The following is a 27,419-nucleotide window of genomic DNA, read 5'->3' as shown; positions in this document are numbered from 1 at the left end:
AATTCTAGCCAGCCAGCCACCATTTCTCGGCCACATGACAGAAAGGCAGGCGGACTTGTACCTTGAGTTTCCACTGCTGTTTGTGACCACCAAATGTTTTGGAAGTCAGAAATTCTTTCCTGTGATGAGAGCAGGACTTTTTGTGGAACTATGAGAGAAACTGTGGAAACAGTGGAGCAGGGTTTTGTGGAGAGAGGGATTTAGTAGATTTAAGGTTAACATGATGAAAGCTTAAGTCAATCTGAGTCTTTAATCTTATGTTTGATTTGTCCAGTCGCTAGATCTTGGCTTTTGATTGGTTGCACCTTGCTTGAACTATGTGCGAGTGGGAGCCCTTAAGTGTGTGACCTCGCCTCGTTAACTCTTCTTGATTGAGTTAGCTTCATTAATTGTGCTGTTTCCTGGCGTGCGTTAATCTAACGTGGCAGTCTTAATTGATCTTGTTAACGTGGGATGTGGGAGGCGAAAGAACGTCAGGGAGCTCAGATGCCCCCTGGTTATTTTGACACGTAGACAGTCAGAAACACAAGAGGGTTAGAGAGAGGAGTAAGGGTGCCAGCCCCAATCTAACAAAACGCAAAGCTGAAGTGCAAAGAATCACAAGGAGAGGCAGGAAGGCCAACCGGGTGGATGACTTGTAAGGCCCTTGTGACACTGAAATCAAAATGCCACGACACCAAAGCTAGTCAGGCAACCAGCCTTCCAGTCAGCCTGTGTCTAATAAGCTGTATTTTCACCTTGCATTAAAACCCTCCATGCAGATCCAGGATTTTTCCAGATTGTCTCAATAGGGCCTGAAGCCAAATTAATTATAAATATTTGATCATCATCATTGGCATCTTAATAATAGGTTTTAAAAATTAACAAGATCATAATCATTAAAAATTATCCTGTCATCACTGTACACAGTAGGTCAGTATGTGGTAGGCTGATGGTGTTTGGTGTGTGGTAGTTGGTCTAATTCAAGCCAAACACAATATAGAATTTTCCCTTTAACAGAATAATTGATGAAATTGTAGAACACTTTGCATAATTTGCATATTAATGAGGATCTTCTTAACATTATTGTTCCTCCCTAATGCATTAAAGTATCAACCACCCATGTAATGTGAAAATAAATATGCTGATATAAATATCTGAAAGACAATATTTTTATTAACTACAGTCTTTACCCTATAATTGTACAGGCCTGGTGGACCGCCAGGCCAATGAGAGCCACTGCCAGGCCAAAAAAATATTATTTTATGCCAAAAATAATGCCAAATATCCATTCATTTGGAAATAAATAGCATCTGGGAGCCTCTGTGCAGCGCTGTTCTGAAACGTGAGTTAACCGCTGTGTCATTGCCTGGGAAACTCTTGGTAGCGTATCTCCTTTTAAGGAATAGGGCAGTGCGTAATATGTGTGCGTAACAGGTGAGTGAGTGAGAGAGTGAGCAGCAGAGAAGTGACGGTGAATTTGAGTGGAGCAGAGGACAAGGTTAGCAGTAAGTTGTCAATCTGGCAGTAAATGTACAGTAAAGGCTACAGTGTGTCAGTTAAAAAAATGCTGCAGCTTGTCAAGACCAAGAAAAGTCACGTCTGTTGTTTCTCCAACTGCTGGAAAAGTGAAGGGGGGTTAGTTTTAAAGTTGGGATTGCCTAACCTGAAGATGCTAAACAGAGAAATAAAGAACAGAGAAATATGTGGCTGCTGAGATTTGAGTAGTCTGAGTGGTCAACATGGGGGAAACGCTGAACTAAATACCTCATTAGTGTGATTATGTTTAAAATGTTTCAGTGATTGTGTCGATTCAGCAGAATACTGAAGTTCTGATCCTCTTTTGTTCGATAGGAACCTCTGGTTAGGTTTACATGTTGAAGTAATGACATTTTAAGGCCAATTTTTAGGAGTCCAAGGAGTGAAGCTCGCTGCTGGAGTCCTATTGTTTATGTTTTCGTTCTTCCTCTTTCTTATTTTTCTCCGCTAAAAGTGTTAGTGCAGTAAAAACCATAACCAAAACCAAAAGTCACCAAAATTGGAAGTTGGGTTGCAAACTCCACCCACTACTCAGGCACCTAAAATAACACTCATTGACCTCAAGGTGGTGCTGTAACAATCAAGTTTATGATTTTGCAGTCATCTCAAACAACTCTCTTAACTCATCTGCATCTTTGCTCCAATGGTCTTCTGCTCTAAAAATGTCAATTTTTTTTTGACTTTTTCTCAGTTTTCTTAAAATCTTATTTTTGACAACTTGTCAGAAACCGTTGGGCCAGTCGTCCCAAAACTGTTAGAATCATATACAGACTTTGCTGATCTAAAGTTATCGAGCTCATTTCAATATGTCTATCCGTTTTGAAATGATACATTTTTAGACCGGTGTCTTTAAATTAAATTTCACATAAATGCTCATAAATCAAAATTGGTGTAAACTCTTGTAATCAAACTCGGTGCACATGTTCGGATGCTAGGTTAAAGCTACGCTACACAGTCTTGTGATATTCTGCAACTATGGGGCGCCACAAATGCGAAAAGTTTATATCTCATAATTGGCTACATGGATTCTTACAAAATTCAGTTTGCATGATCGAGGGTCACGACTCAGCCAATGTATAAAATTTGGTAATGATTTATTAAAGTGGGTGTGGCTTATTGCAACAATCGAAACTTCTAGACATTTCACACTCCAAACTTCAAAATAAATCACCTGTACGTCCTACAGACCTGAAATATTTTCAGCACATACACTGTGACAAAATTTTTCCTTACTGCAACCTATGGTCAATTCAGAAGCCCGTCACTCTATATTTTTCAAAAAATGCAAAAACATATATATCTCCACAAGTCTTCATTCATATTATACCAAAATTGACATGGACATTCTTTGGATACTAGGTAGCAAGTGTTTCAAATGGTCTTCTCATCGGTCAAACGGTGAGTCTGCAGTGAAATTCAGTGTCTTACTGTAATTAGTATTGTATGCACAACATTTTCTATTTTGCCAAATGTTTGATCAAACTTCACCAAAATATTTGACAGAACACCCGAAACCAACAGAATGGTGTGTGGCTTCATTCAGCATTTTATCACCAACATTTTGACTGTTGTAAGCGTTTTAAGTTTAAATAGACAAAATACCCCAGTTTTGCACATGTGATGTCATTGCCTCAAGTTGTGAGAAAGTGTGTGGAAACCATGCAGGGACCTTCCAAGCACCAAATGCGGGTAGATTTTCCGTTTGGCGAGTAAATCTCGGAAGGCTATCCGCCACACTGGCGGATAAATGTTTGTACCAAAATAGACATGTCATAAAATATCTGGCAGGATAGTTTCTTTTTATTATTCTTCTTCTCTGCTAAAAGTGTTTGTGCAGCAAAAACCGTAAGACCTAGAAACACCAGAAATTGGCAGGTGGTTTGCAAATTCCATCCACTATTCAGGCACATATAATGACACACACTGACCTCAAGGTGACGCTGTAATAATCAAGTTTACGTTTTCGCAATTATCTTGAGAGCGGCTTGGCCTAGAGTGAAAATTCTTTCATCATTTCAATTTCTCAAGTCATCTGTATCTGGTCTTCTGCTCTAAAAATGTCAAATTTTGTGATTTTTCGAAACCTGCTTGGACCCCCTGATTATTGCTGCTTGTGGCTATATTATTAACTTTTTTTGGGTTGACTCATGGGAAGGAGCATATGGGATTGTTCCCATGTTGACACATGGGAACGATCTAGGTTAAGTTGTACTATGATTATAAGGAATTTTGCTGCACATATTAAGACGTGTCACTCAGACATTAAAACAGCTTACAGTAACATTTGAACATTTTCTACCACTTTTTTCTGTCTGCGCACACTGTACCTGCACATATAATGAGCACATTTTTCTGGATATGCTTTGTAAAAATATATCTGTCTGTCAGAAGAATTTCATTATAAACATTAAAGTCTTATTTTTCCTTCTACTCGAAAATACGAACCGAAAGATTCAGGATTGAACATTTAACAATCCTTTTCTATTTTTGCCTTTTTTGCCTCAAGCAGCGGGTGCTTTTAAATCCTTACAATTTGTAAACCATCTTTACCTTTGAATTGATTTAAACTTGTTTGAAACAACCTTTTAATGTAAATTTCAGTAAAAATATTCCCAATGTAGTCATTGCAATCCCAGGAGAAAAAGTGTTGTGCAAACACTTATTTTTATGATCTTCAAAGCTCACATGAAGGCCAGCGAACCCCAGGAAAGAAAAGCCGAACTAATCTAAAATAAACAACCACTGAATTGGTAAAGTTCTCGTTAGCTCACATGCACACATACACATGCCTTCTTACATACATGTGGACACACACACACACACACACAAACATGCCCTTAGTGCCTTGCAGATATCTAGAGGTCTAATTAGCATTATTAACCTTTAGTGAATGGGACTGACGACATCAGCGGGGAGACAGCTCCTCAGTGCCATTTTCCTCTTCAATGTACCGGGGGATTTTTAATTGGCCAGGGAGGTTTGAGGTCTTGCTGTCTGTTCGTCAGAGGGGACAGAGACGAGAGACAGTTCGTAATACACAAATGACAGACTGACAGATCTGCAGACAGACTGCCTTCACTCTGGTGGAAAAACATGCAAATGTCCTCCTGTGAAGTGTGTTGTCTCCATTTCTCTTTCAGTGGAAGTTTAATGTGTGTGTGTTCATTTGTGTTTGCATGCATGTACAGTATTCATGTAAATAAGACTTCTTTTTTTTTTAGACAAATAGACAACTGATTGTGGTAGAATAATAAATCCAGCACTAGAATCTGGATCTGCAGACGACCATTATAGTCTTGGCCATTTCCTTTGTCCCATTCCTGAGTACTGAATAAGCAAAGTCTGGACGTTTATTTTCCTCTGCCTCTGTCGATAGCTTCTGTCGTTAATGCTTTCTAACATTCGCTATTTCCATGTTCCCCACAAGAATAGTGTGTGTGTGCAGATGCATGTCTGCACACAATCAAACAGCACAGCAAATGTGTGTTCACATTTCTTTAGCTTAATTCTGCATGTGCAATACATACAAACACCTTATATATGTGTTTACTTGTGGATGACACATAGTTGTTGTTATTCATGCACTCCGTTCTGTGTAAATTATGAGTAAATTGGTGTTAATTGTTACACTATGTTACCATGTTGTGTGTACTGGAATTGATCCTGGAGCATCTGTCAAAATTTGAGTGCTTCCCACATACATGAGTTGAGTTGAGACTCTGTAATCATAAGCTAATTGCATGAGTGAATATAATTTTTGCATCATACTTTTTCTCAAAGATTTGTGTAAATTATTCATTCAGGTAACATTTCATATTATGGCACTGTTTGTTTTAAGTGCGGTGATAAGCCAAGCAACCGGTGGTGGAGTATCTTATGCAATTAGCTTGCTTCTAGGCTACATGCCAGAATGCAATTATACAGCACCGTGTCATACACCCGCATTCAACACGCTCACCTCTGCGTGACCTATTTCCTCAGAAAAAAGAAAATGAAGTGGAACTACTTAGATGCTGGTATATCCAGGAATTCCAATGAGACGTTACTTGGAGGAATGCCAAGGAAATATAGAGTGGCATTATCTCTGCTTTGTCCAGATTAACATCGCTGCCTGCTGTAGCTCCTCCATGCCGCAACTTGAGACAAACCCAGACAAAGAGTGTCAAATCCGCAGGCATGACGTGGGATCCAGTTCTGCTGAAACTGGACACCAACCAGCAACCAGCACTTGATAGTTTGGTGCTGAACAACAGAGAACGCTTGTCCAGTTGATTGAGGTTATTATTTTCTGCAGGGAGAACAACATTTTTGTGGTATTTTAAAAGGAAATCGCCGCCGAATGTTTGTCTGATGATCTACGTTGAGTACGGCTAACCAGAAGTTCTGTTTTGTGGATTTGATTCTCAGAGGTGTAAAGGATCAAGCTCCTGACACCATGGATATGGACACCCAGCCACAAGGACAGCAAGCAGCCGTGCCAGTGTTTCAACCCCAGGTAGACTCCACACACAGACACAGACAGCAAACAGGAATTGGCGATATGATGACATATGTGGTTAGATAATTGAAAATTGTGTTCTGCCACAGTTTTTGTCATATGAAAGTTGCAAACCAATGAGGTGATCTGCTTTATGGTAGTATTAGATTTTACTGTTAAAAAAACTGTAAAAATCTTAAAGTAATGATAACGAAGCACCTAAAAATGATACAATCAGGTTATTTTAGCTAGAAACAATTTCTCAGTTGAATTCTTTGCAGATGTACTTTATCATGATCGATATTGTGTTATAAAATTACAAATACTGACATTGTCCACCCCTGTTGCTAAGGGTTTCTATGCCAGAAAATCCTTTATCCTCAAGTCCTATCACGTTTTTATCGCATCATACAGTGAATAATGTTGTTAAATTAAATAAGGAATATGGTCTTACAAACTGTTTCCCTGTAGGTTCATTTACAATGAGGAAGTGTTTCATCCATTCATTTCAAGTATTGTATCCCTCCTTCTTCACATTTTGAACTGTAAATATTCTATATTACCTTTTTTTTTCCCCCTCTTCTTCGTCAATCAAGTTGCACCTTTCAGTCCAAGCATCCTTCAGACCACTGCAGCCTGTGTGCGAGATAGACAGCAGTGGATGAATGTTGAGTTGTTTCTATTGATCAGAGCTCTGGAGGCTGGCAGAGCCTGGCCTCCCTGCATGCCTCTTTTGGTTCGATACAACTCAGGTTTGCTCTGTGCAGATCTGGTCACTGTTGGATTTTAATACCGCCCTCCAACATCAGGCCCATTGATTTCTTTCCAGAAGGATGTTTTTGCCTCCATAACTATTGAATAAACTTTAAACAAGGAGGATCATCCATATGCCCTAGAGTAAATGTGGATTTTTTTTTTTGTTTTTTTGAGAAAAGAAACAACACTAAAAATAGGCCTGTTGTTGTTTTCCTTGTGTATGCAAGGGCACTGCAACATTAACACTGGAATTACCAAGGGAGTTAATTTATTCTAAGATTTGTAATTGCAAAATTAAGGATAATTGGGTTGCACACAGAAGAAAGTCAGATAAAAGCTCTAATGATTAATTTGACTTTAAGCAACACCCCCTACACATCCACACACAAACACTAGATCTACTGATCTCCCAGCAGTTGATTATGTGTTATTGTTCAAGCTTAATGATTTTTTTTTCCCACTGTTTTTCAATCTATTTCTAGCAGTTTTCATCAGTGTTAATTCCAGGCCCAGGATTTTGTGGCAATGTTATGGGTAGTACAGTGAGTTTTCTACGTTGCATCATGTTTTTTCCACTCACATAGAGGCTCGTCTGAACTGATTTCACATTTACTGGGAGATGGAGAGAGCGAGTCGGTTAGAGTACAGTATGTAGATTGCTGTCTAACCTGCATCCAGATGGGTGTCTTTCAACAAGTCCTGTATCTGTTTCACACTTTCCCAAGGTTCAGTCTGCTTGGCAGCACAGGGGAAAAAAAAAAACCCCACCAGCCTCCTGAAGAAATCTGAATTGTATATGCGATGAAGGATATTCTGTATCGCTTGCAATATAATTTCTTCTTGGTCCCGAAGGTATGATGCATATGCATTAGGTAAACGAGATGAGCTGGTAAGATGTGCATTTTTAATGGCGCATTTGCTCTTTGAGTGAGTGGGAGGGTTGGTGAGGAGGCCCCTCAGATCAGATTTTGATCGTCACTGCAGAGTTTGACAGACATGGATCTGTCTGTAAGCGCTGAGACAAGGTGGTGCGGTTGTGGAGCAGATTGAGAGGAGAAGAAGGAGAAGCACCTTTGGGGTGAATCCTTGCGCTTTGACTGCCTGGCTGGCTCACTGGCTGACTGGCTGAGGATGAATATTGCATGGTGCCATGCTCAAGGGGGCTGGTGACTGGTGAGGGTGGGAGTAGTGGGCCTCCCTGCCTGCCAGTCGCTGTCTCTCTCTGTCTGTCTCTCCTCGTAGCCCTCCCTTTCTTGGAGAGTATGTAGACTACGAATTGGTATAATTTTGTACACAGTGCTTACGTGTGAAATGACATTTGTCCACACTAAATGTTTCGAGATTGCCGTCCACCAAAACACCTGAAATCTCTCTTCTTCTACACCTTATTTTGGTTGTCAAACAACAAAACTATGCATCGCAGCCAACATCTGGTCAGCAGTGGGAAAAGACAAACCGTTCCTTTTGCTTTGTCTCAGCTGGTTAAACCTTTGTTTTGGTTTTGGATACAGCAAAGCTCAAGATTTAATTGTTCACATTCGTATATATTTTATTCTGTTGTTTGACAATTGGAAAAAGTTGTAAACAGTGATTTAATCTTCATATGCTGCTGCGCTGAACGTTGGTCACTATCCCAGTATGGTTCGACAAAATAAATAGAAATACAGCTTAATGACAACCAGGGCTGCAACTAACGATTAGTTTCATTATTGATTAATCTGCCCATTGTTTTCTCAAATAACCGATTCATCATTTTTTCTATAAAGTGTCACAAAATTTAAAAAATTTAATAATAATGATAATAATTTTTAGAGCCCATGGTGATGTCTTCAAATGCTTTGTCTGATCAACAGTCCATATTCAGTTTACTATCATATATGACACAGAAAATCATCTAATCATCACATGACTAATGACTAAAATATTTGATTATCAAAATAGTTGCTGGTTAATTGTTGCAGCTCAACAACATGACAACACCTTTATTGTTTATATTCACATTTAAAATTAATGTTCAAAGAGAGGGTTACTGTGACAAAAGGTTGTCTTTTTAGTCAAGCTTATGTCATCTTTTTCTCTAAAGCTTACAATTTCCTCATCCAGATTGATCCACTTTCCATTTAAAAAGAAAAACCAAAAAAAAAAAACCAACAATGTGATTTTCGAGTGACTAAAACACTGTTTCATTGTGGATGATGTGCCAAAACAGAAAAAGATGCTTTTTCAGATTTAGCCGACTTAGTTTGGACGTACTGAGTGTGTCTCTCTTTCTGTTCCTGCCTCCCTCCCTGTCTCTCTCCACGGGAGACGGCACCTCTCCGCCGCCGCTGGACTTTCTGCGGCAGCCGTTGGCACTGCTGGGCTGTCACATCACACCCTCTGCCCTCTGCTGCTTGTCTCCCCCCCACCCCCCTCTCTCACCCTATCTCCCTCTTTCTCTCTGTCTTCCGCATTCCCTCTTCCACTCTCCATGTGTCTTGTCAGTTGTGTTTGGCAATGGTGTCATTATTGGGCAGCCCGTATCACACTTCCTCCGATGAGCTGTCAGTCTGCTCTCTCTCTCTCTCTGTCTCTGTCTCTCGCTCTCCCTCTCCTCTCCTCTCCTCTCCTCTCCTCTTCTCTCTCTCTCTCTCTTCCTTTCTTTTTGAATCCCCCTGCTAGTGAGTTGCCCATGGTGGTTGTGTGTCACCTTTATACCCAAGACACGCTGTCCCTCACAAACGTTACCCATAATGCCTTGCACGGCTGCCGCTTAATCTCCATCCCCTGCAGCTTGTCCCTATCACCAACCAGTATGACATGAGTGCAAAGAATAAGCAGAGCTGGCACTCCACATGGTACAGCCATGAAATCTAAGTCAAAAAAAAAAAAAAGAAAATCTGTACTATAAAGATCAAAATTTGGAAAGAAAAGGTAATCATCAAAGTACTGAACGCTGGTTATTCTTCGTCTCAGCCTATATTTATAGTATAAGCCTGGAGTCATTGATCATGTCTGACATCTGACATGTGACCCTGCATTGATAGTCATCTGCCAATTATGACATGACTAGTTTTTATTCTTCTGTCTCAACATATATAGCAGAGGATTGTGATGAATAGATATGAAAGAAACAAGTAATAAATTGATTTTAAAGTCTTTCAAAGCATCATCATTAATTTTTTAATGGGTGCTTTTATCCAAAAATTTTTTCTTTCCTTTTTCTTTCATAACATCTCAAGAAGGTATCATACAGGTAACCTTAGTTTGTGCTATGCTTTACCCATTCAGATACACACGGCACTCAAGACCTGTTCAAGTCCACTAGGCAACTCTTCCTCTACACAATCAAGTTTAGATCCTTATGAGCAGTAGTCTGTGTAACCCTCTCCTCCCAGCTTTGTTCAGACGCTGACCCCTGCGTCATTCAGGGTCACTCCTCTGTGACTTCCCCTTATGTGTGTGAGTGTGTTTGTTGGGGCCTTGTGTTTCAGCTGGGAGCTCCTGATTGTGTGACACCCGTGTGCGGCAGATGAGACGGCCTGTCAGTCAGCTGTGGCCTGGCTGCCCTTTGAAGGCCAGGCCAGGGGGCGAAGAGGTGCCGCAAATGGCCTGTGAAGTTTACATACACTGCCCACTGCTAAACAGATTAGCTCTAATGAAGTGTCTAATGCCGGGGCCACTGGCTGACATAATCCTGCCTGGCAGCCCGGCCCCTTGGCTGCCAAAAAAGCCGCCCTCCCTCCAGCCCTCTCCTCCGCCCTCGCACGGCCTCTGCTGCCACCCAGGGCGACTCCACATGGGGAGGTGCCCACTGTTAATCATGCCGGACAGTGTGCGATCTGACATGCAAATGTAGGTCATTGCATATGTAAATGTGTGATTACGGGGCTGGCATGCCAGGACACATTAGCAAGACTGTGCTCTCAGCAGGCGGTTGTCACAGCGCTTTAGAGGCTCATGCTAACATTTGTCAAGCTACCACGCAGCGAATGAAAGCAATGCCCTCTTGTCCTCTCCGCTCGCTCTCTCTAGCTCTCTCTCTCTCTCTCTCTCTCTCTCTGTCTCTCTCTCTCCCTCTCTCTCTCTCTCTGAATCTATATACCTCGAACTGTCCATCCTGCATCTTTGCACAAATGCTTCTGTCACCATGATGAAAAGTCATCGCACAATATTGCCACTTTTTCAGAAGGACAAACCTTGTAGGTCTTCACATTTTGCCTCTCCTCTATGCAAGTTTAATTTTTATGTAAAGTCACCGGTGGAACAGTGTGTTATTTTAGTTACAGCATTTCGTACTAGCTATTAGTGAAACACTGTAGCAGTTCAGAGCTTCTTGTAGAGCTGCCGTAATGCTGAACAATAAGGTAGGGAGCAGTGTGTCATGCTCGCTGTCAGAGTGACTCTCAGACAGCTCGGGATGATGGCGTTGTCATGCTGGAAAAAATGCACACACCTCGGCAGTGTTAATTGGACAAGGCATCTCATTGGCTCAAGCTTCCTCCTTTGGCTGTCAACTTTAAAAAACAATGAAATGCTCAAATCGGTTTCCCCCTTCCCCCTCCAGCCCTCCAAACATATGTGAACAATTCTGTTTTCAGTTGTGCCTCCCCTCTGTGTGTGTGTGTATGTGTGTGTGTGTGTGTGTTTGTATCTGATGATATATTTTTAGGTTAACTCTTCTATATATTATGCAGTCTTTGAGTAGTTCGTCCTGTCAGTGTACAGACAATTGACAAAGCAATGACAGCGCTTCTCTTGCAACGTATAGGCTCTAACTGTCGTAAATATATAATAAGGTGTGATCTTGTAGGTCACCACTAGTGCTGAAACAATTAGTTGATCAATTTTCTGTCATTTTTTTTAATGATTATGTTACGTTGTTCAAAAAGCAAATATAGAAAATACTTGCTGGTTCCAACTGCTTAATTGTAAAAAAAAATTCTGCTTTCTCAGTTTTATATCATTATAAATTGAGTATTTTTGAATTTAACCCTGTTGAACAAGCAATTTGAAGATTTTACCTTGGGCTCTCTGATGGGAAATTTCCCAGCTTTCTAACATTTCGCAGATTAAACATTTAGAATACTAATTGAAAAAAAAATCATCAGATTGGTCAATAATAAAAAAAATATTGTTAGTCACAGCCTTATAAACCACACAGTTTTTCCCTTTTTCTGTATTTTAGTTGAGGTTACCGCAGAATAAAATGCTCCCAGTCTTCCTTGGTAGTGGCTGGGCAGTTAAGGTAATCCTGTATAGCCTCTGGTCTGTGCTCATGGTAACTCTGTCAAACTGCTTAAAGCAAGTGAAGTGAACAAGTGTGATAACACTCCCTGCTTGTGTGTTTTAGTGCTTGGGAGATTAATATTTGACCTTCTCCCCCTCTCCGTCTTCCTTCCCTCTGTCCTAAGTCGCTTGCCCCTGAGCTTCTCCCACGGCCACATTGGCAGAAGCGCTGGTGACATGTGGCATTCTGATATCTGTCACCTTCTGTTTGCTCCCGCCGACGCCTTGTACAAGTTTACCAAAAGCTGGAAAGGTCACGCAGCCTGCTCTCTGCTTTTTTTCACACATCATATCCAAGGGGCTCATTCTGGTTTATTTTTGAGTGTTTTTTAATTGTGGAAGGTGAGTGTCTCAGCCTGCACAGCCAATCCTGTGGCGAGGAGAGACAAGGAAGCTTGTAGTCTGTGGCACAGTGCCAGACTGTCAGAGATATGACTTGGCAGACAAAGGACGGAAGAGTACTCTGGATTCTAGTGAACTCAAAAAACAAGTTAGATGCAATGATTAGATGCCTGCATTTGTGTAATAGAATATTTTATTTACCCCTGTAGGCAGAGTTTTTTCACTTTTACACTACAGAGAGGTCAGAGTGCTGTTAAGCTCCAGAACAGCACCCGTGGAGCCAAGGGTGATTCATTGGCCTCCCGAGCAGATGCAAGATAGAATTTCAAGGTCTAGCTAATTACTATTATCAATCCAAATACCAAAAAAAAAAAGAAATTACTAACTGTAGTAACAAAAGGTTTCTGACAGGCTTCCTGTCAAAAGTCAGATCAGGTAACAACCACTCAGTAACAAGGTGTTATTTAAATAATAACAGAACGGTCTATAGGCTCAGTGAGGTTATGTTATGCTGCTGTTAAGTGTGTGCTGTGCACATTCCTCAAGACCATTCACAGCATGACACATCAGCCTAATGCCAGTCAAATCATCAGCAGCCTAGAGCAGCCTCTCAGCAAAACAAACTACAGACGCTGGGCCTTGCCATAGTTTCACCAAACATCCTTCAGCCCTCATCTCTTCCTCTTTCAATAATGTGGAGATAGTTTGACTTCAGAGGCAAATACGTGGTTAAAGCAAAATGTCTGTAAACCATTTGTTTTTATTTGTTTTTCTCTTCTGTGTGCACGATCGTTAATAGATTATTTTTTTGTCTTTCAGAAACCATTGCAGCCAGATATGGGCCATAACTCACTGGCTAACTTCCAGATTGAGAAGAAGATTGGTCGCGGCCAGTTCAGTGAGGTTTACCGGGCGACGTACCTGCTAGACAACACATCAGTGGCCCTGAAGAAAGTCCAGGTGAGACACAGTAAACGTGTCACCTACAGCTTTACAGCCTCAGAACAGAAACAGAAAGTCATGAATCCACACCCTGGTACTGCTGATACACAAACACAAAATGAAAAACTCAACCAGGCAAATCAGAAAGAAATGTAAGAAAAGAGTAGAAGATTCTTATTTTTTGACTATTAGTCTGTATCATTTTCCATTGCTGTTGATCGTTACAACAGTGAAGAACCACTGCTACATACAGACGTCTAAACGTGAATTATTATCATTTTTGTTGTGTGGTAATAAAAGTACAATATGACTAATCTAATCTACTATCTAAAATATGACTCTGCAGTTCTCTTGGTGAAGTTATACACACACCACCAGGAGGATATGTTTCTTCGGTTGAGCATGTACACACATACCCACAACTCACACACACCTTACACAGGTATACGTGCGTGTTACTCAGATGTGAAACACCTGTAGACACTGCAACGCCACCCTCTAGATAACAGCAACCATGTTTTCTGTTTAGTGTTTTTTATTCTTATTTTCTCTCCATCTCTCCATCTTACCATTTCTTGAATATGTCATAACACCCCTCTCTGTCCTGTCTCTCTCCCTCTCTCCCCTTTTGATCTCTTGATAGATATTCGACTTGATGGATGCCAAAGCTCGGCAAGATTGCATCAAAGAGATAGATCTCCTAAAGGTAAAGAACCAGAGAAGAGGGAGACGGCGTCATGCGCTGCGCTCTGTTCTCTTAAGGTGCCTCAGCTGAGACCTTCCACCAAAGGAAAACAATTGATCTGCACCAGACGGCTCGGATTTGTGCGTTGTGTTTGTGGGCACATGCGTGTGTGTGCAATGCGTCTTCATGCATGGTTATGAATGCAGAAGGGTGTTTTGAGTATTTGTGCACACAAGTGAGAATGTGAATGAGTATGTGTGTGTGACTGTACAGTACATGTGTATTACTGTCTCCTTATGTCTCTGAGCAAGAGTGTGTGTGAGTGTGTGTGAGCGCACATGAATGTGCCTGTGTTACATCCCTCCAGGCTCACATTGACTCTTTTTTTAATACCAAAACTATTGTCTTTTTATCTTTTTGTAATGCTTAGAGCTGGGCAATAGTGCACCAGCATGGAAATTTAGCAGCCTCCCTCATGTGTCTCTTCATGTTTTACCCCCTCCCGCTCCTTATTCTTGCTTCACTTTCTTTTCCAATAAAGTGTTTTCATTTATCAAACTACCTTAAACATGTGTCAGCCAGGCTCCTCTCAAATACTGATGAACAAACTAATGACATCTTCAATATCTCCCCCTGTCTGCAATACCCTAGATGTGTGTCAAAGTTGTGTATGTGTGTTTGTGGTTTGTTTGCACGTGTATGTGCATTCATGTATCCCTCATAATGTTTCCCTTCTTATATGCAGCCTTCCCGCATGTGTGTGCACTGCAGGCAGTTTGTGCGCGTACGCATGCTCACACATTCACATTAGGCAGAACAAGAAAACAAAACCAATTAGTTTGTGCCACTCAAACACTTCAGTGAAGCTCCCGAGGCTCTTTGGGCCAATCAAAGACAACAATACTTAGATGCAGGCGAGACCCTGTAGAGAGCTGTAATCTGAGTCGAAGATCATTGACTTGACGGCACGAGACAGCAGGGTTTGCCTGGATCTGTATCTCTGACCTCATAAGAGGGGTCAGGGCAGGGTTAAATGTCACACTCTACCGGGTGACTACATTTCTCATTTCCTTTATGCATCTCACATTTCCTTTATTTCTCTTTCTGATTTTTTTATGGCTCGCTCTCTCTCATTAGATGGCTCCTCTTCCTCCATTCCACTTTTCTGTCTTTTTCCTTCTTCTCGTTCCTATCTATTCTGTCTATATTCTGTCTGTTGCACAGTTGCCATCTCTCTCTCTCTCTACATCACTCCTCCTTCCTCTCTCCTTGCCTCGTCTTCCCCCCCCTCAGAGCTTTTTGTTCCCATCTTTTCATCCTGTAAGCTGATTGCTAGTGAACATGGAAGTTATGCCCGGCCCTACGCTGCCCAGCCAGCCTGATAATAAAGGGCCGAGTGTGAGAGAGAGACAGTCCTTCTGCCTTACCCCCCGCTAGACAGGCCAACAGGAGACACAGCCAAATCAGAATAATGAGAGGCACACTGGCATGGACCGACTGGAATGACACACATACTCGTGCGCACACTCACTTACTGGCTCTCAACAGTCTGCCTATTTGTTTGTTTGTCTGTCTGTGTTTGTGTCTGCTCATTCATCTGTATTTTCCTGTTTTGGCATGATGATTTCAACTTGAGAATCTCATTTCTCACTCTGTCCTTTTGTCTAAATCCTCGCCGATAGGAATGTTGGTTGCAGAAATAGCCTGCTCTCTGCCAGTCTGCTAGTTTCACAATTCTTGAAATCCCACAGCTGTGTATTCCTCTCGCTTGTGGTTACTATCAAGCTTGGATTGTATTCTGAAGACTAATGATCTGCCCTAATCAGCAGTGAAAAGCCGTAATGATGTCTGTGTGTTTGCTTTCTTTTTGTGTGTTGTGCGTTTCTGTAAATGTGTGTGTGTGTGTGTATGTGTTTGGATGCGTGTCTGTGTTCTGCATCTGATTAGATCATACCAGTGGTTTACTGACAAGACAGAGAACTGGCAGCAACCAGCTTCATTTAACCTGATACACACACACACACACACACAATAAATTCACTTTAATCTTTAGGTCTCTTTATGAGCAATATATATCTTTTATAAGTATAGAATATATTTAGTTTTTGCTCTAATGGACAAACAACCCAAAATCGTACTCATTGTCATATTCAGTGAGTTAAAAATGATCAATATGTTGTGTAACACAAGGTGTAATTTCTACTGGTGATGGGTTTTTTTTTTAACTTCATCTTCCTCAGCAAAAGTACACTAGAACGTAGCAGAAATACTTTCAGCCATTGTTGTTCAGCTTGCTACCAACTGTATTCCTATGAGCATGTTATTCCATTTATAAATATACCATAACCTAATTTATTACAGTGGTTAATTTTGCACTGTCAGATTGCATTAGTCAGTATCTTGTTCTTCTTTGAAACACATCACCAGCTCACCAAATATATCACGTAGAGTCTTGCATGATTAAGTAATTACACACGCTTGTGGGTCTCACCCAGTGTGTGTAATTACATAATCATGCAAACCTCTATGTGATATTTCTCAGTGAATGATTGTTGTATTGCAGTCGGGTTCCATCCATCATTTACATAAACATCTGCATGTGAACATATCTCTACATTTCTCTATATCCTTCGCCTGAGGTTCAAGTTGTGGAAGAAGAGTGGGCTGGGGGGAAGGGGGAGGGGGGGAGTTGGAGAGGGGGGGGACTTGTCATCACTCCCTGGCTGTGCTACAGTGCGGAGTCGTGTAGAACTGCCACTCTGAGCCAAAAATACATCTGGCAAGAGAGAGGACAAGGGAGGGAGAAGGAAAGATGGAGACACAAGGAAAGAAAGAGAGGAACGAGTGAGGAAGAGGATTGTGGAGGGATGCAGAGATGGAGTGGAGAGTGTAGTGTAGCGTAGTGTACTGTACTGTGCTCTCCTTTCCCCTCTTCTCGGCATCATCCGGAGCATGAACATTTCTTTAATCACAGCAGAGAAAGCAGAGCCGAGCCGAGTGGAGGACGCGTGTCACACCGCTCCGTCTGCTCGCATCACAGCCCCCCCCTTGACATCGCCACGCCACACAGCTCCATGTCTCCAGCTCTCCACATATCTCTGCTTTTCTCTTCCCTTCTCCCTCCCCCTTACACTAACTCTGCTCACCTTATGCTTCTCCTGCTCTTTTTTTTTTTCCTTCCTCACCTTTGTTCTCTTTCCCTACCTTTTCACCCCGCCCTGTCTCCATCATTCCTTTTACTTGTCTGTGTCACTGTGTCATTTGTTTCTTTCCCTTCATCGCACCTACCCTATTTCCCTTCCCTCCTCTTGCTCTGGATGGATAGAGACTTTTTGTTTACTACAGGGAATGCTGTTCCTGCCTTATTGACCAGCCAACAGGAAGGAATCTCAGCCAGAGATGAGCCCGGGATGCTTGTTTTTCTGACTGCCAGCCCTGTCAGCCTGTCAGGCGCACGCGTGTGTGTTTGTGTGTGTCTCACACATGGGTTGTTGTCATCACAGACAGAGGGGTTGTTGTGACATGTCACCCAGCTTTGTCACACTTGAGGACAAAACCGTCTCATTAGGTCCACACTTACCAAATATGGATTCCAAATATGGATTCAACTGTTTTGCTTTAATTGGTATTAGCTGGTGAAAGTGCAGTGCATTGCACAACCCATGACATGAACCGCAGTTTTTTTTTTATCAGCTGCAAAGATGATAGGTTTATTTTGATATAAGTTGTATAACATGTTTGCAGGAAAATACCACTGTCTGTTGCTTTTACGAGAAATGGTTTATACTCTGATTAGGTAGTGTGACCAAGGATGCTCTTAATGCGACAACACTGTCACCAACGAGACTTCTGTTGACCTTTCTTTTTTTTCTTCCGCAGCAATTGAACCACCCCAATGTGATAAAGTACCATGCATCTTTTATTGAGGACAATGAGCTGAACATTGTACTGGAGCTAGCAGATGCTGGGGACCTCTCACGTATGATCAAGGTAAGGGACGTCACACAACAGCAGCCCTACTAGCTCACACTCTTGCCCAGACTACTGGAAGAAGAGCATTTCATGAACAGTCCATGTTGTCGTAAAATACAACGAGAGGCTGAAAGTTGCAGTGAAACGGAAGTTAGAGTCTTTAGCTACTTTAATGTGACGTATTAAATAGAATAAGTAGACGGTGTACTATATCAAGAGGGATTTAAATCAAATCCTTGAGATTGGATTGGTTCTAAAGCAGCTGTAGATGACCGTTTGCTTCCACATACACCTCTCTCACCGTGTTGTCAGATCAGCAAGTGAAGGATGAGCGAGAAATGAATGAATCAGACCTCATCCACATTTCCTTGGAAATGAAAACAAAGTTTTGCCCACTGATTGCCACACACACACACACACCTCTCCCTATGATATTGCTCTGCTAGCTACTACGACCCCAAGTGGTCAAGTGCAGTTTTATATGATGGCTGCTGTTAGCTAGTCGCCCAAAAATCACATTTGTTTGGATACATTTATGTATATGCCCCTGAGTTCAAGATGAGTCATCAAATCTTTGAAAACATTTTACAGGAAGACAAAAGACAAGAAATTTGATATAAAAATACTCAAAAAATGATTTATTTTTGACACATATTTGGCATGTAAAAAGAGGGACACAGGATCAAAACTGTCTTTAAAGGACATGAGACACAGTTGAGACTATATATTGGGATATCAAATAACCTAAAATATCTGTTGGTTTAATTTGTTATCATGGAAGGATTGACATCACCTTTGATACTTGTTACTTTAGTTTTTACTTATTCTATGTGTGCTGTTGTAAAATTTTTACAATTATCAGCATAAAAGAAAATCAGTAAGACCCCAGTTATTGACTGGATGGAAATTACCTATTTGAATGATGTAATTTATGGGAAGTCCTGGTAGCCTAATGGTTAACTTAAGGTACATATCATATAACCAAAACATCCCTGGCTCGATTCCATCTGGTGCAGTCACACCTCTCTCTCCCTCCACTCATGTTTCCTGTCTATCTCTATACTGTCAACTATTAAATAAAGGCAAACATGACATAAAATAATAGTAGTAGTAGTAGTATATATTTAAAAAAGTAATTCCTGTAGTTGTTATTGTTCACCCTTTACACCACTTAACTTTATGTCCAGTCAGATTTAGTCATGGAAAAAATATAAACTTCTGGATGGACTATAGTTTATTCAGTTTAAAGTATTTTGATACCACATCAAATAAATAGATAACTATTTTCAGACAGATGCTCAGGCCTTGAGGGATGATATCTGACAAAAATAATAGCCAGTAAATAATAGCCAGTCCAACACAGTATCTCAAACTGGTTGTAAAAAGGAACGCTGGTTTGGAAACAACAAACTGCTGATGTGGCCTTATTTAACTGAAGAAGTGGAGGCAGGAGGTCTGTGGTTTGTGGTCGATTCATGGCTTTGACTACCTGGACACTGAGTCAATCTAAATCACACATTCCACACTGAAACCAAAAGCCAAATATTATAAGGCCTCCTGCAACCTTATTTAATCCCAGTAGCATGTGCTGACAGCTGCTTTGACTGTAAAAAAGGAAGTTGCTAACAATAAAATGATGATTAATGGTCATAAAGTTCCACGTGATGTCTGTACGTTCATAAATTTAATCTTTAATCATGTTGTCCTCATATCTCTTACATGATAAATCTGGGTGTAAATAAATGTGAGATAGTTGTTAGTTTGCGGGGGAATTTCAGGTTTTTAATTGTCTTTTTGCTCATGTTACATTATTATTTTGTTTGTGTGAAAAACTGTCCACATGCCAGTCAAAAAAAAATTAAAATAAAAAAAAAAACTGGTCAGCTTTTCATCTTGGCTAGATCACTCTCAGAAAAGAGAATTCTTTATTACTGTGGGTATAACTATTAAAGTCAACACTGAGTAAAAATGTAACCAAATCTACATTAGAATAAAGCAATGTGTCAAGTTGACCATGTCTTAACCGCGATCTGCTCGCTCTTTAGTCCGGGGACATTGTTGTTGAAATTGGTGCAAAAAAAAAAAAGGGAACATGGTTATTCAAACGTAGAATCAATTACATCCAAGGCTCACCCTGTTATTCGTCTTTGAGTTAGACCAAACCCTCAGTTATTATAAAACCTGCCAGTATAGCAAATTAGTGGTGTGCATGTAAAAAGCCTGGTCTTCTCCCATGCATAAATGATGCTGCAGCGTTGTATCAGCACAGCTCGACAAGCTGTTTGCAGTCATACTCAGCAGCTCCACATCCGTACAGTTCAACACAGCAAATTAGGAGAGGCGAGGATTAGCTGTACAAGAGAGTGAACATGGCAGGTTGAGCACACACACATACACATACTGTTATATATGCAGCACACACACACACACACACACACACACAGACTGAATACATACATATGGTGTAGTGTGTAAGCAAAGAATATGCAGACACAACCCAGGAAACACACACTCACGCAAATGTTCCGAGATGCACTTTACAAAGACGCAACATGGCAGCCTGAAGAGGTAAGATAACAAACCATTGAGCGTCACTGCTAAGCTAAGCTACCAAGGATGCTGGGAGCATTCAGACTGTGTCATCTCCTTATGGCTGCTGACAACAACACACATTCATACACACAAGCACATGCCTCTCCTCTGCACCATTTGTCTCCTACACCGATCTAAATGATTTGTTTTCCTAATAAAACAGTGGCAGTCCAGAGGTGTGTGCTAGGGCATAGCCCCCATCCCCCCCCTTACATCCCCCTCCGGGCTGTAATGTGAAGTAAACACATTGGTACAGTGCCCATATGTAAAACAGAACCCCCGATGCATGAATTTAACATTTTTTATTCTTTTTGATTTCTCGTCCTCCACACTGCTCTCTCTTCCTTTTCTCTCTCCCTCCCTCATTCTCTATTACTCTCTCCCTGACCATCTCAGAATTCAAATGAAATCAAATGGTCCTTGATTTGCATGCACTTACAGAATATTGCATGTGCAGTGTTTGCTGTTAAAGGCATGGAGAAGAGGGTGGTGGTGGTGGTGGTGTTTGTGCTCCCCCATTGACATCAAACAGTCCTCTGATATGGAAATGGGAGGGCAAGGGAAGAATGGCTCCTCACTGAGGCTTTGTTTGGATGTAGGCCAAGGTCTATCCCTCCCTTTCTCCATCTCCGTCTACCTCTATCACTCTTTCTTCTTCTCACACTTTTTCTCCATTTTCTCTATCTCTTATCGTCAACTGCATTCTTCCATCACTTCCCTTCACTCCCGCGCTGTTTTTCCGTCTCCCCATCTATCTCTCTCCGTCTCTCTCTGTTTTCTCTCATTCTTTCACTTCGGCTCTCTCTCTCTCACTTTGTGCAGAAAACCTATCCACCAGTCAAGTCCTGTCCTTTCTCCTCCTTGACCCCTGTCCTCACTGGATATAGAAAGTTTTTCCATTACAATAGTACCTACTAGATGTACTTAACCCTGATGTAATGCAGTAAATATTGCAGCCTCATAAGAGTGCACGTTGGAGAGAAGCAGGATAGTTTGGACCAGGCTTGTAGAAAGGAGAATCCTCTTATAAAATCCAGGGTTGCATCCTAACCAACCACAGGAGGACCCCGCACATCTCCCAATCATGAACACACCTTCTCCAAATGGTACTTATCAGTAGTAGTATCAGCAGTAGTTGTCTAAATAAATCTTGAGAAATGCATTTGCACAGACACATCGATCTACGGTAGACAAAATAATATGAACCCCTCACAATACAATGAAGATACTGTGTATGAAATACTAAATCATTTGTTTTTACCATTAATTTTCTTGTTGAGACCATCAGAGGTTTTGACTCATCATGATAGAAAGGTTTGAGGGTGTCATTTGTAGCGTTGCCTAGCAAATATCTCACGTTATCACATTTCTGCAGTGTTTGTGACTGATGCACCAACAGTCAAGACAGCCTGTTGTAATAGGTTGTCAGCCTGTTGTGTCGTCCATCGCCTGTATATTCATATACATGCAGATACACACACAGTACACACATATGTAGTCAGTCGAGACATATCATAAACACATTTTAAACTGTCCTCAGTGATGTTCTTCCTTTAGTAAATAAATATTGCAGCATGTATTGGTTTTATAGGTCTGATTGTTCTAGCTAGGAATATATCTTACTATAAGAAACTATACATTTTCTTCACTTGTGCCGGATATGCATGTTGGCTTTAGTCATAGGTCATCTTTTCTTGCAAATGGAGCCACGAGGACATCTCATGAAATCCTACTGGTATCCAAACTTCTTACAACTTCTCAGTTTTTTACTCGTTGCTATTTGAGGACGACTATATCATCAGCTGTTGATTCTCGTCAATGTGGATCAGTAAACCTTCATGTCTAAGCTAAAGCTCTGTCATCACTGTGGTTTTCCTAGTGAAGCACCACAGACTTGATGATCCAGATCAACTCACTCAGCCCTCCAAAATAAATAAACTAAAAAACAATTGGAACCGTTGTGCCACTGGAAGCTGTACTTAACAAAAGAGCTGTGTGCCAGATGGGAGAGTTTTGAAAGGTACCACAAATTTCTTCTCTTTGTTCCTGAGAATGCATGTGCTTTCCATTGAAGGCCATAGAGAAAATGAGACGAGGCTCGGTTAGGCAAGGGAGAGAACGAGAGGAGAGTGGTCTGGGTTCCATTAAAAGTGGAGTCACAGAGCTGGGGACCGAGGCTGGGGATGAATGCTGTATAAGCACACACAGACCTAAACACTTTGCTACCATTTTAACATTGTATTGCGTGCTGCACAAGACCCTTTTCTATTCCTATTAAAATATTTTATTTGATCCCTCTTTTGAGGTATGCTAATGTTTGTTTGTTTGGTGTGTGTGTGTGTGTGTGTGTGTGTGTGTGTGTGTGTGTGTGTGTGTGTGTGTGTGTGTGTGTGTGCGCATGCTTGCATTTCCCTTGCAGCACTTTAAGAAGCAAAGGAGGCTTATCCCAGAGAGAACAGTGTGGAAGTACTTTGTCCAGCTCTGCAGTGCGCTTGAACACATGCACTCCCGGAGAGTCATGCACAGAGGTAGCATACGCACGCATGCACACACACACACACACACACACACACACACACACATACTCACACACAGTACATTACATAAACATACACCCAAATAAATAGTAATACGAAGAATAAATTGGCTTATTCATTCATTATACATGTATGATAATCTACTCTACTCTCTTTACTCTGGACCAGTAAATTTAGTCATCATGGAGTTTTGGAAAAGTTCAAGAGTATTAATGAATGATACACACTGTTTGGAGAAACTTGTGACATGAATGCCGTGTCAAGAAAATCATGCAGTAGTATAAGACCAGTGATTACTTTTTTGAAATAACTTCTAAAGAGCAGAACCTTATTGGAGTTGTCTGCTGTGGACAAAGTTTTGCCAGAATTATATTCACAGACAGTAATTTTTCTCAGTATGTCAGAGCAAGACATAAACTCAAAGAGGCATCATCGGTCTGAGGTAGCACACTGTCCTTTCCCACCAACGAGAAAATATCATGCCTGTTTGATAATATTTATATATGTCCCAGAAAAGGTGTGTATTGATCTTCAGAGCACAGGGACAAGGAGAATCTTCTGCAGCTCGTCTGGGACATGTCCCATTGTCTAGTGGGTGCTTGGCCTCCTGATGAAATGAGACTTATCAAAATAGTGTCTGCATTACGATGCAACAATAGCAAATCAGTGGTTCACTGTGATGGATTATTTGTCTCTAAATCAGTTTAAAATCTCTGCAAGTTCATTTTCCTAGTATACTAAATTGAACTGAAACCAATGGATGTCTTGAAGATGGGAGATTAATCTTAAGAAAGTGCAGTATACTTGGAAAATGTTTTGCTGTAATTTAGATTACACACATTTCCTAGTTAACAGAATAAAACACACAGTACCTCTAGTATGATCCTCTTCAGTCCTAAAAATAAAAGTCAGTTAATCTGTTTTCTTGAGTGTGAATGTGAATATGACAGAAGGCTTAACTGTAGGTGTTAAACAACACATAGACCAGAAAACACAGTGTTTATGGCCCCACATGCTTTCAATAGGACCCAGTCAAATCAACCCTGGATTCATGTGCATCGGCTGCTGCACTCTCACTCTCTGTCTCACACGCACTCATGCACGCACGCACACACACAGAGCTACAGGTGATGCACTTCCGTTGGACTGACTCTGATTAGGGCACAGGGACACTAATGAACCTTGAGCTCTGAGCTTTAACGACCACTTAACAGAGACCGCCTATTCAAAAGCCGCTTACAATTATACGGGAGCAGTAAATTTCAAAGGCTTGATGCGGGTCACATTAACATTACTTTAGAAATGGCAACAGAAATGGTTTGCTAACACCCACATTAACTGAAATTGATATTTTTGATAATACACTTTATGCATGTAATCAGGTTTTCTGAGCAAAGACCAAAAACAAATTTTTCTCTGAATTAAAGAAGGACATACAATGTTTTTGTTAATGATCATATGTCTGCACCACATGCCATGTCACTAGTCAAATTTCCTGTCACTAATAATGTCTGTTTGAATATTATAGCAACAGATTGATATATATACTCCTCCCCCTCTCCCCTTCTCCTCTCTTTTCTCCTCACTTCTCCTCTTTAGATATCAAGCCAGCCAATGTATTCATCACAGCTACAGGAGTAGTGAAACTAGGAGACTTGGGACTGGGACGATTCTTCAGCTCCAAAACCACCGCTGCTCACTCTCTAGGTAATTCACAGTAGTCTATAAATACTTGGAAATGTACACCGAAACACACACTCTACAATTATGAACACACAGACGCACACACAGACAGTCACAAAAAGCGGCCCCCAGTAATCACCTGCAGTTGGATGTGTTTCATTAGGCCTGGTGAGACCAGAGCCATGTGTCATGTAGTCATGCTGCCTGGCCGGGGCTGTGCCTAGCGCCTTCATAGGCCACTTAGCCACTTCCTGTTGCCTTGACCTTTCACCCTTACACAGATGAGTACTGGGCAGAGGCATTTGACACACAGCTCTGATTGTGACTGCGTGCCATAAAACAAGCCGGCAAACTTTACAATCATGGTTATTATTGGCATTGATGGGTGTGTTTGTCACTTGTAGGAAATAAAATCATATAACACAATTTTTTTTTTTCTAAAGAAGTGAGAATTGAAGCCCAGAATTGCCGCAATAATTAGGACTTGTCCATTTGGCTTAGTTTAAGACTTTACACAAAAAATAGGTGTGCTAAACCTGAGACAAACTGACAGAATGGTACCACATGTTCAAATGTATTCCTCTTTAATGCATCGGATGTTTAATGACTGTGAGCCACATACTGTAAATCTTTATGAGTCAAGCCCATAACTTCAGAGTGAAACAACATTTAAGTGAAAATTAATTTCCAAAGGAATACACCAAGGCATTTGTACTATTTCAAGCTTAGTCCTGTCATTGAAAACTTGCAGTGTAGCTTGCTTCACTTTAAAGGAGACATGGAGTTTAACACACACACACACAGACACACGTTAACACACCTACCTTACTTCAAAGGTGTCCTAGTGTTTAAAACACAAGCCTACCTCTTAACAATTTGTTAACTGCATGTACCTACCGGCCTTCATCACTGTGCCCTATTGTTAAAGTCTCTCTACTCCTGCACCTTATTGTTTGTTAGCGTCACAGTGCATACGCTGCAAAGTCGTAAAAGAGTCAGGACATGATGGATGTATTTTTAAAAACTGAAATTGCTACCAATTTTTATTTAGTAAAAACACTAAAGCCTCTCTACAGTGAAAAATGCCACCACACAAGAGCAATTTTCTTTCATTTACTTTATGTATTCTCTTAAATCACTGAACACATTTCAAGTCTAACAGAAACATGTTTCTAGACAGTTGAATTAAAGGTAAACAAAGACCACAAGTCATTGCATGTCCTACGAGAATCATGTAATTGTCATTGGTTAAAGAAAAATCAAAACTTTCTGATATCATACAAGTTATTCCCCCAATGTGTGTTTGTTTAAACTCCTTTAATGACAGCACGAACACAAAAACTACAAACTACAAATATAAAAACCACACAAACAACTACAAACTACAAAGTTGTATATCTTTTTGTAAAAATTCAGATCATTTGAAGTCAGTCTCTCTTTTTGTGTCTTTATTGCTTGTTATTTTGTGTTGATAGTGTTAAAATAGTGTAAAAACAAATCTTTTGGTTTCACCAGTATGTATAATAATGGCCAACATTATACAATAAGATGTGGCACAAATCATCATAGTGGAGATGATTACATTATGTTTAACTTGGCTTATTGAGTTACATGAAGATGCTATACAACATCCTATAGGCAATTTCAGCTGCTACTTAGATTGGAAAATGTAGAAAAACTAGTTGCATAGACAAATAAGAAAGACTGTCATTCGCACTGTCTCACTTCCCTACGTCAAACTGTTATTACCACAAACAGCGTGCTATTCTCAGCCCCTGTACAGCAGCAGCCCAGCCTTTTGCAAAAGTGTGAATTACATGATCAACTCAACAGAAGCCCTATCAACTAAGCAGCCTGCAGTGCCAGGAGATAGGAGTGAAAACGTCTGTGATTGCTCATTAAACGTTGAGTCCACAGCACCCTCTTTAGGCTGACATAGGATAGGCAGCCAAACTAGTAGAGGGGTTACTCTTATCATTAATCTGAAGCAAAAAGATTAATTTCTCATAGTCATTTCCAGTAAACAACACATATCAGTGTAATATTTATTCCAGTGCAGAGTAAATGCCAGTCATATATTTATATTTACATATTTTTTTTACATAGATACATTTGATTTAGAATGGCCCAGAGATCATAACATTTACTCACCATAAATAAGCATCTATATAAGTTGTTTGTAATGATACATTTTCATGTGTGTGACCACAGTAATTAATAAGCCTGTTCCTAACCATATGAGGATGTGTTCACTTGATAGTGTTGCATTGAAGAATCAGATGATTCTACAGCACAAGATGATAAGCAGAGATGAAAAGAGTCCTAGAATATTTTACTCAAGTAAAAGTAAATTTACTTGCGTAAAATGTACTTAGATAAAAGTAAAAGTAAGTCAGTTAAAGTGTATTCTGAGTAAATGTTACTGTGTTACATTTTTTAAAAAACAACAATAATTTCCATATCTTTTGCTCAGTAGTATAGCCTTTCTAGAATCAGCCAGAGAAGACAAAACTCATTTTGAACATATATATATATATATATATATATATATATATATATATATATATATATATATATATATATATATATATATATATATATATAATATAGAGAGAGAGAGAGAGATGGATAGAAAGTAGAGCCTGCA

General features: G+C 40.5%; 1 protein-coding gene across 2 annotated transcripts in view; it reads left to right on the top strand.

Annotated features, from left to right (window-relative positions):
- Nucleotides 1–27,419, top strand: part of nek7 (NIMA-related kinase 7) — a 64,817-nt gene that overhangs the window by 17,519 nt on the left and 19,879 nt on the right. Inside the window, exons 2-7 of one of the 2 annotated variants that reach the window (XM_044361678.1) lie at nt 5,926–6,013; nt 13,181–13,321; nt 13,947–14,009; nt 17,868–17,978; nt 22,972–23,080; nt 24,689–24,796. In XM_044361678.1, coding sequence (XP_044217613.1) covers nt 5,954–6,013; nt 13,181–13,321; nt 13,947–14,009; nt 17,868–17,978; nt 22,972–23,080; nt 24,689–24,796 — 592 coding nt within the window. In that variant the 5' untranslated portion in view covers nt 5,926–5,953. The remainder of the gene's footprint in view (nt 1–5,925; nt 6,014–13,180; nt 13,322–13,946; nt 14,010–17,867; nt 17,979–22,971; nt 23,081–24,688; nt 24,797–27,419) is intronic. The other variant, XM_044361679.1, reaches the window with a different exon arrangement.

This window comes from Thunnus albacares, chromosome 9, assembly GCF_914725855.1.
Source record: "Thunnus albacares chromosome 9, fThuAlb1.1, whole genome shotgun sequence".
Classification (NCBI taxonomy): domain Eukaryota; kingdom Metazoa; phylum Chordata; class Actinopteri; order Scombriformes; family Scombridae; genus Thunnus; species Thunnus albacares.
The sequence above is the reverse complement of the archived record's forward strand: the minus strand, read 5'-3'. Positions and strand labels throughout refer to the sequence as shown.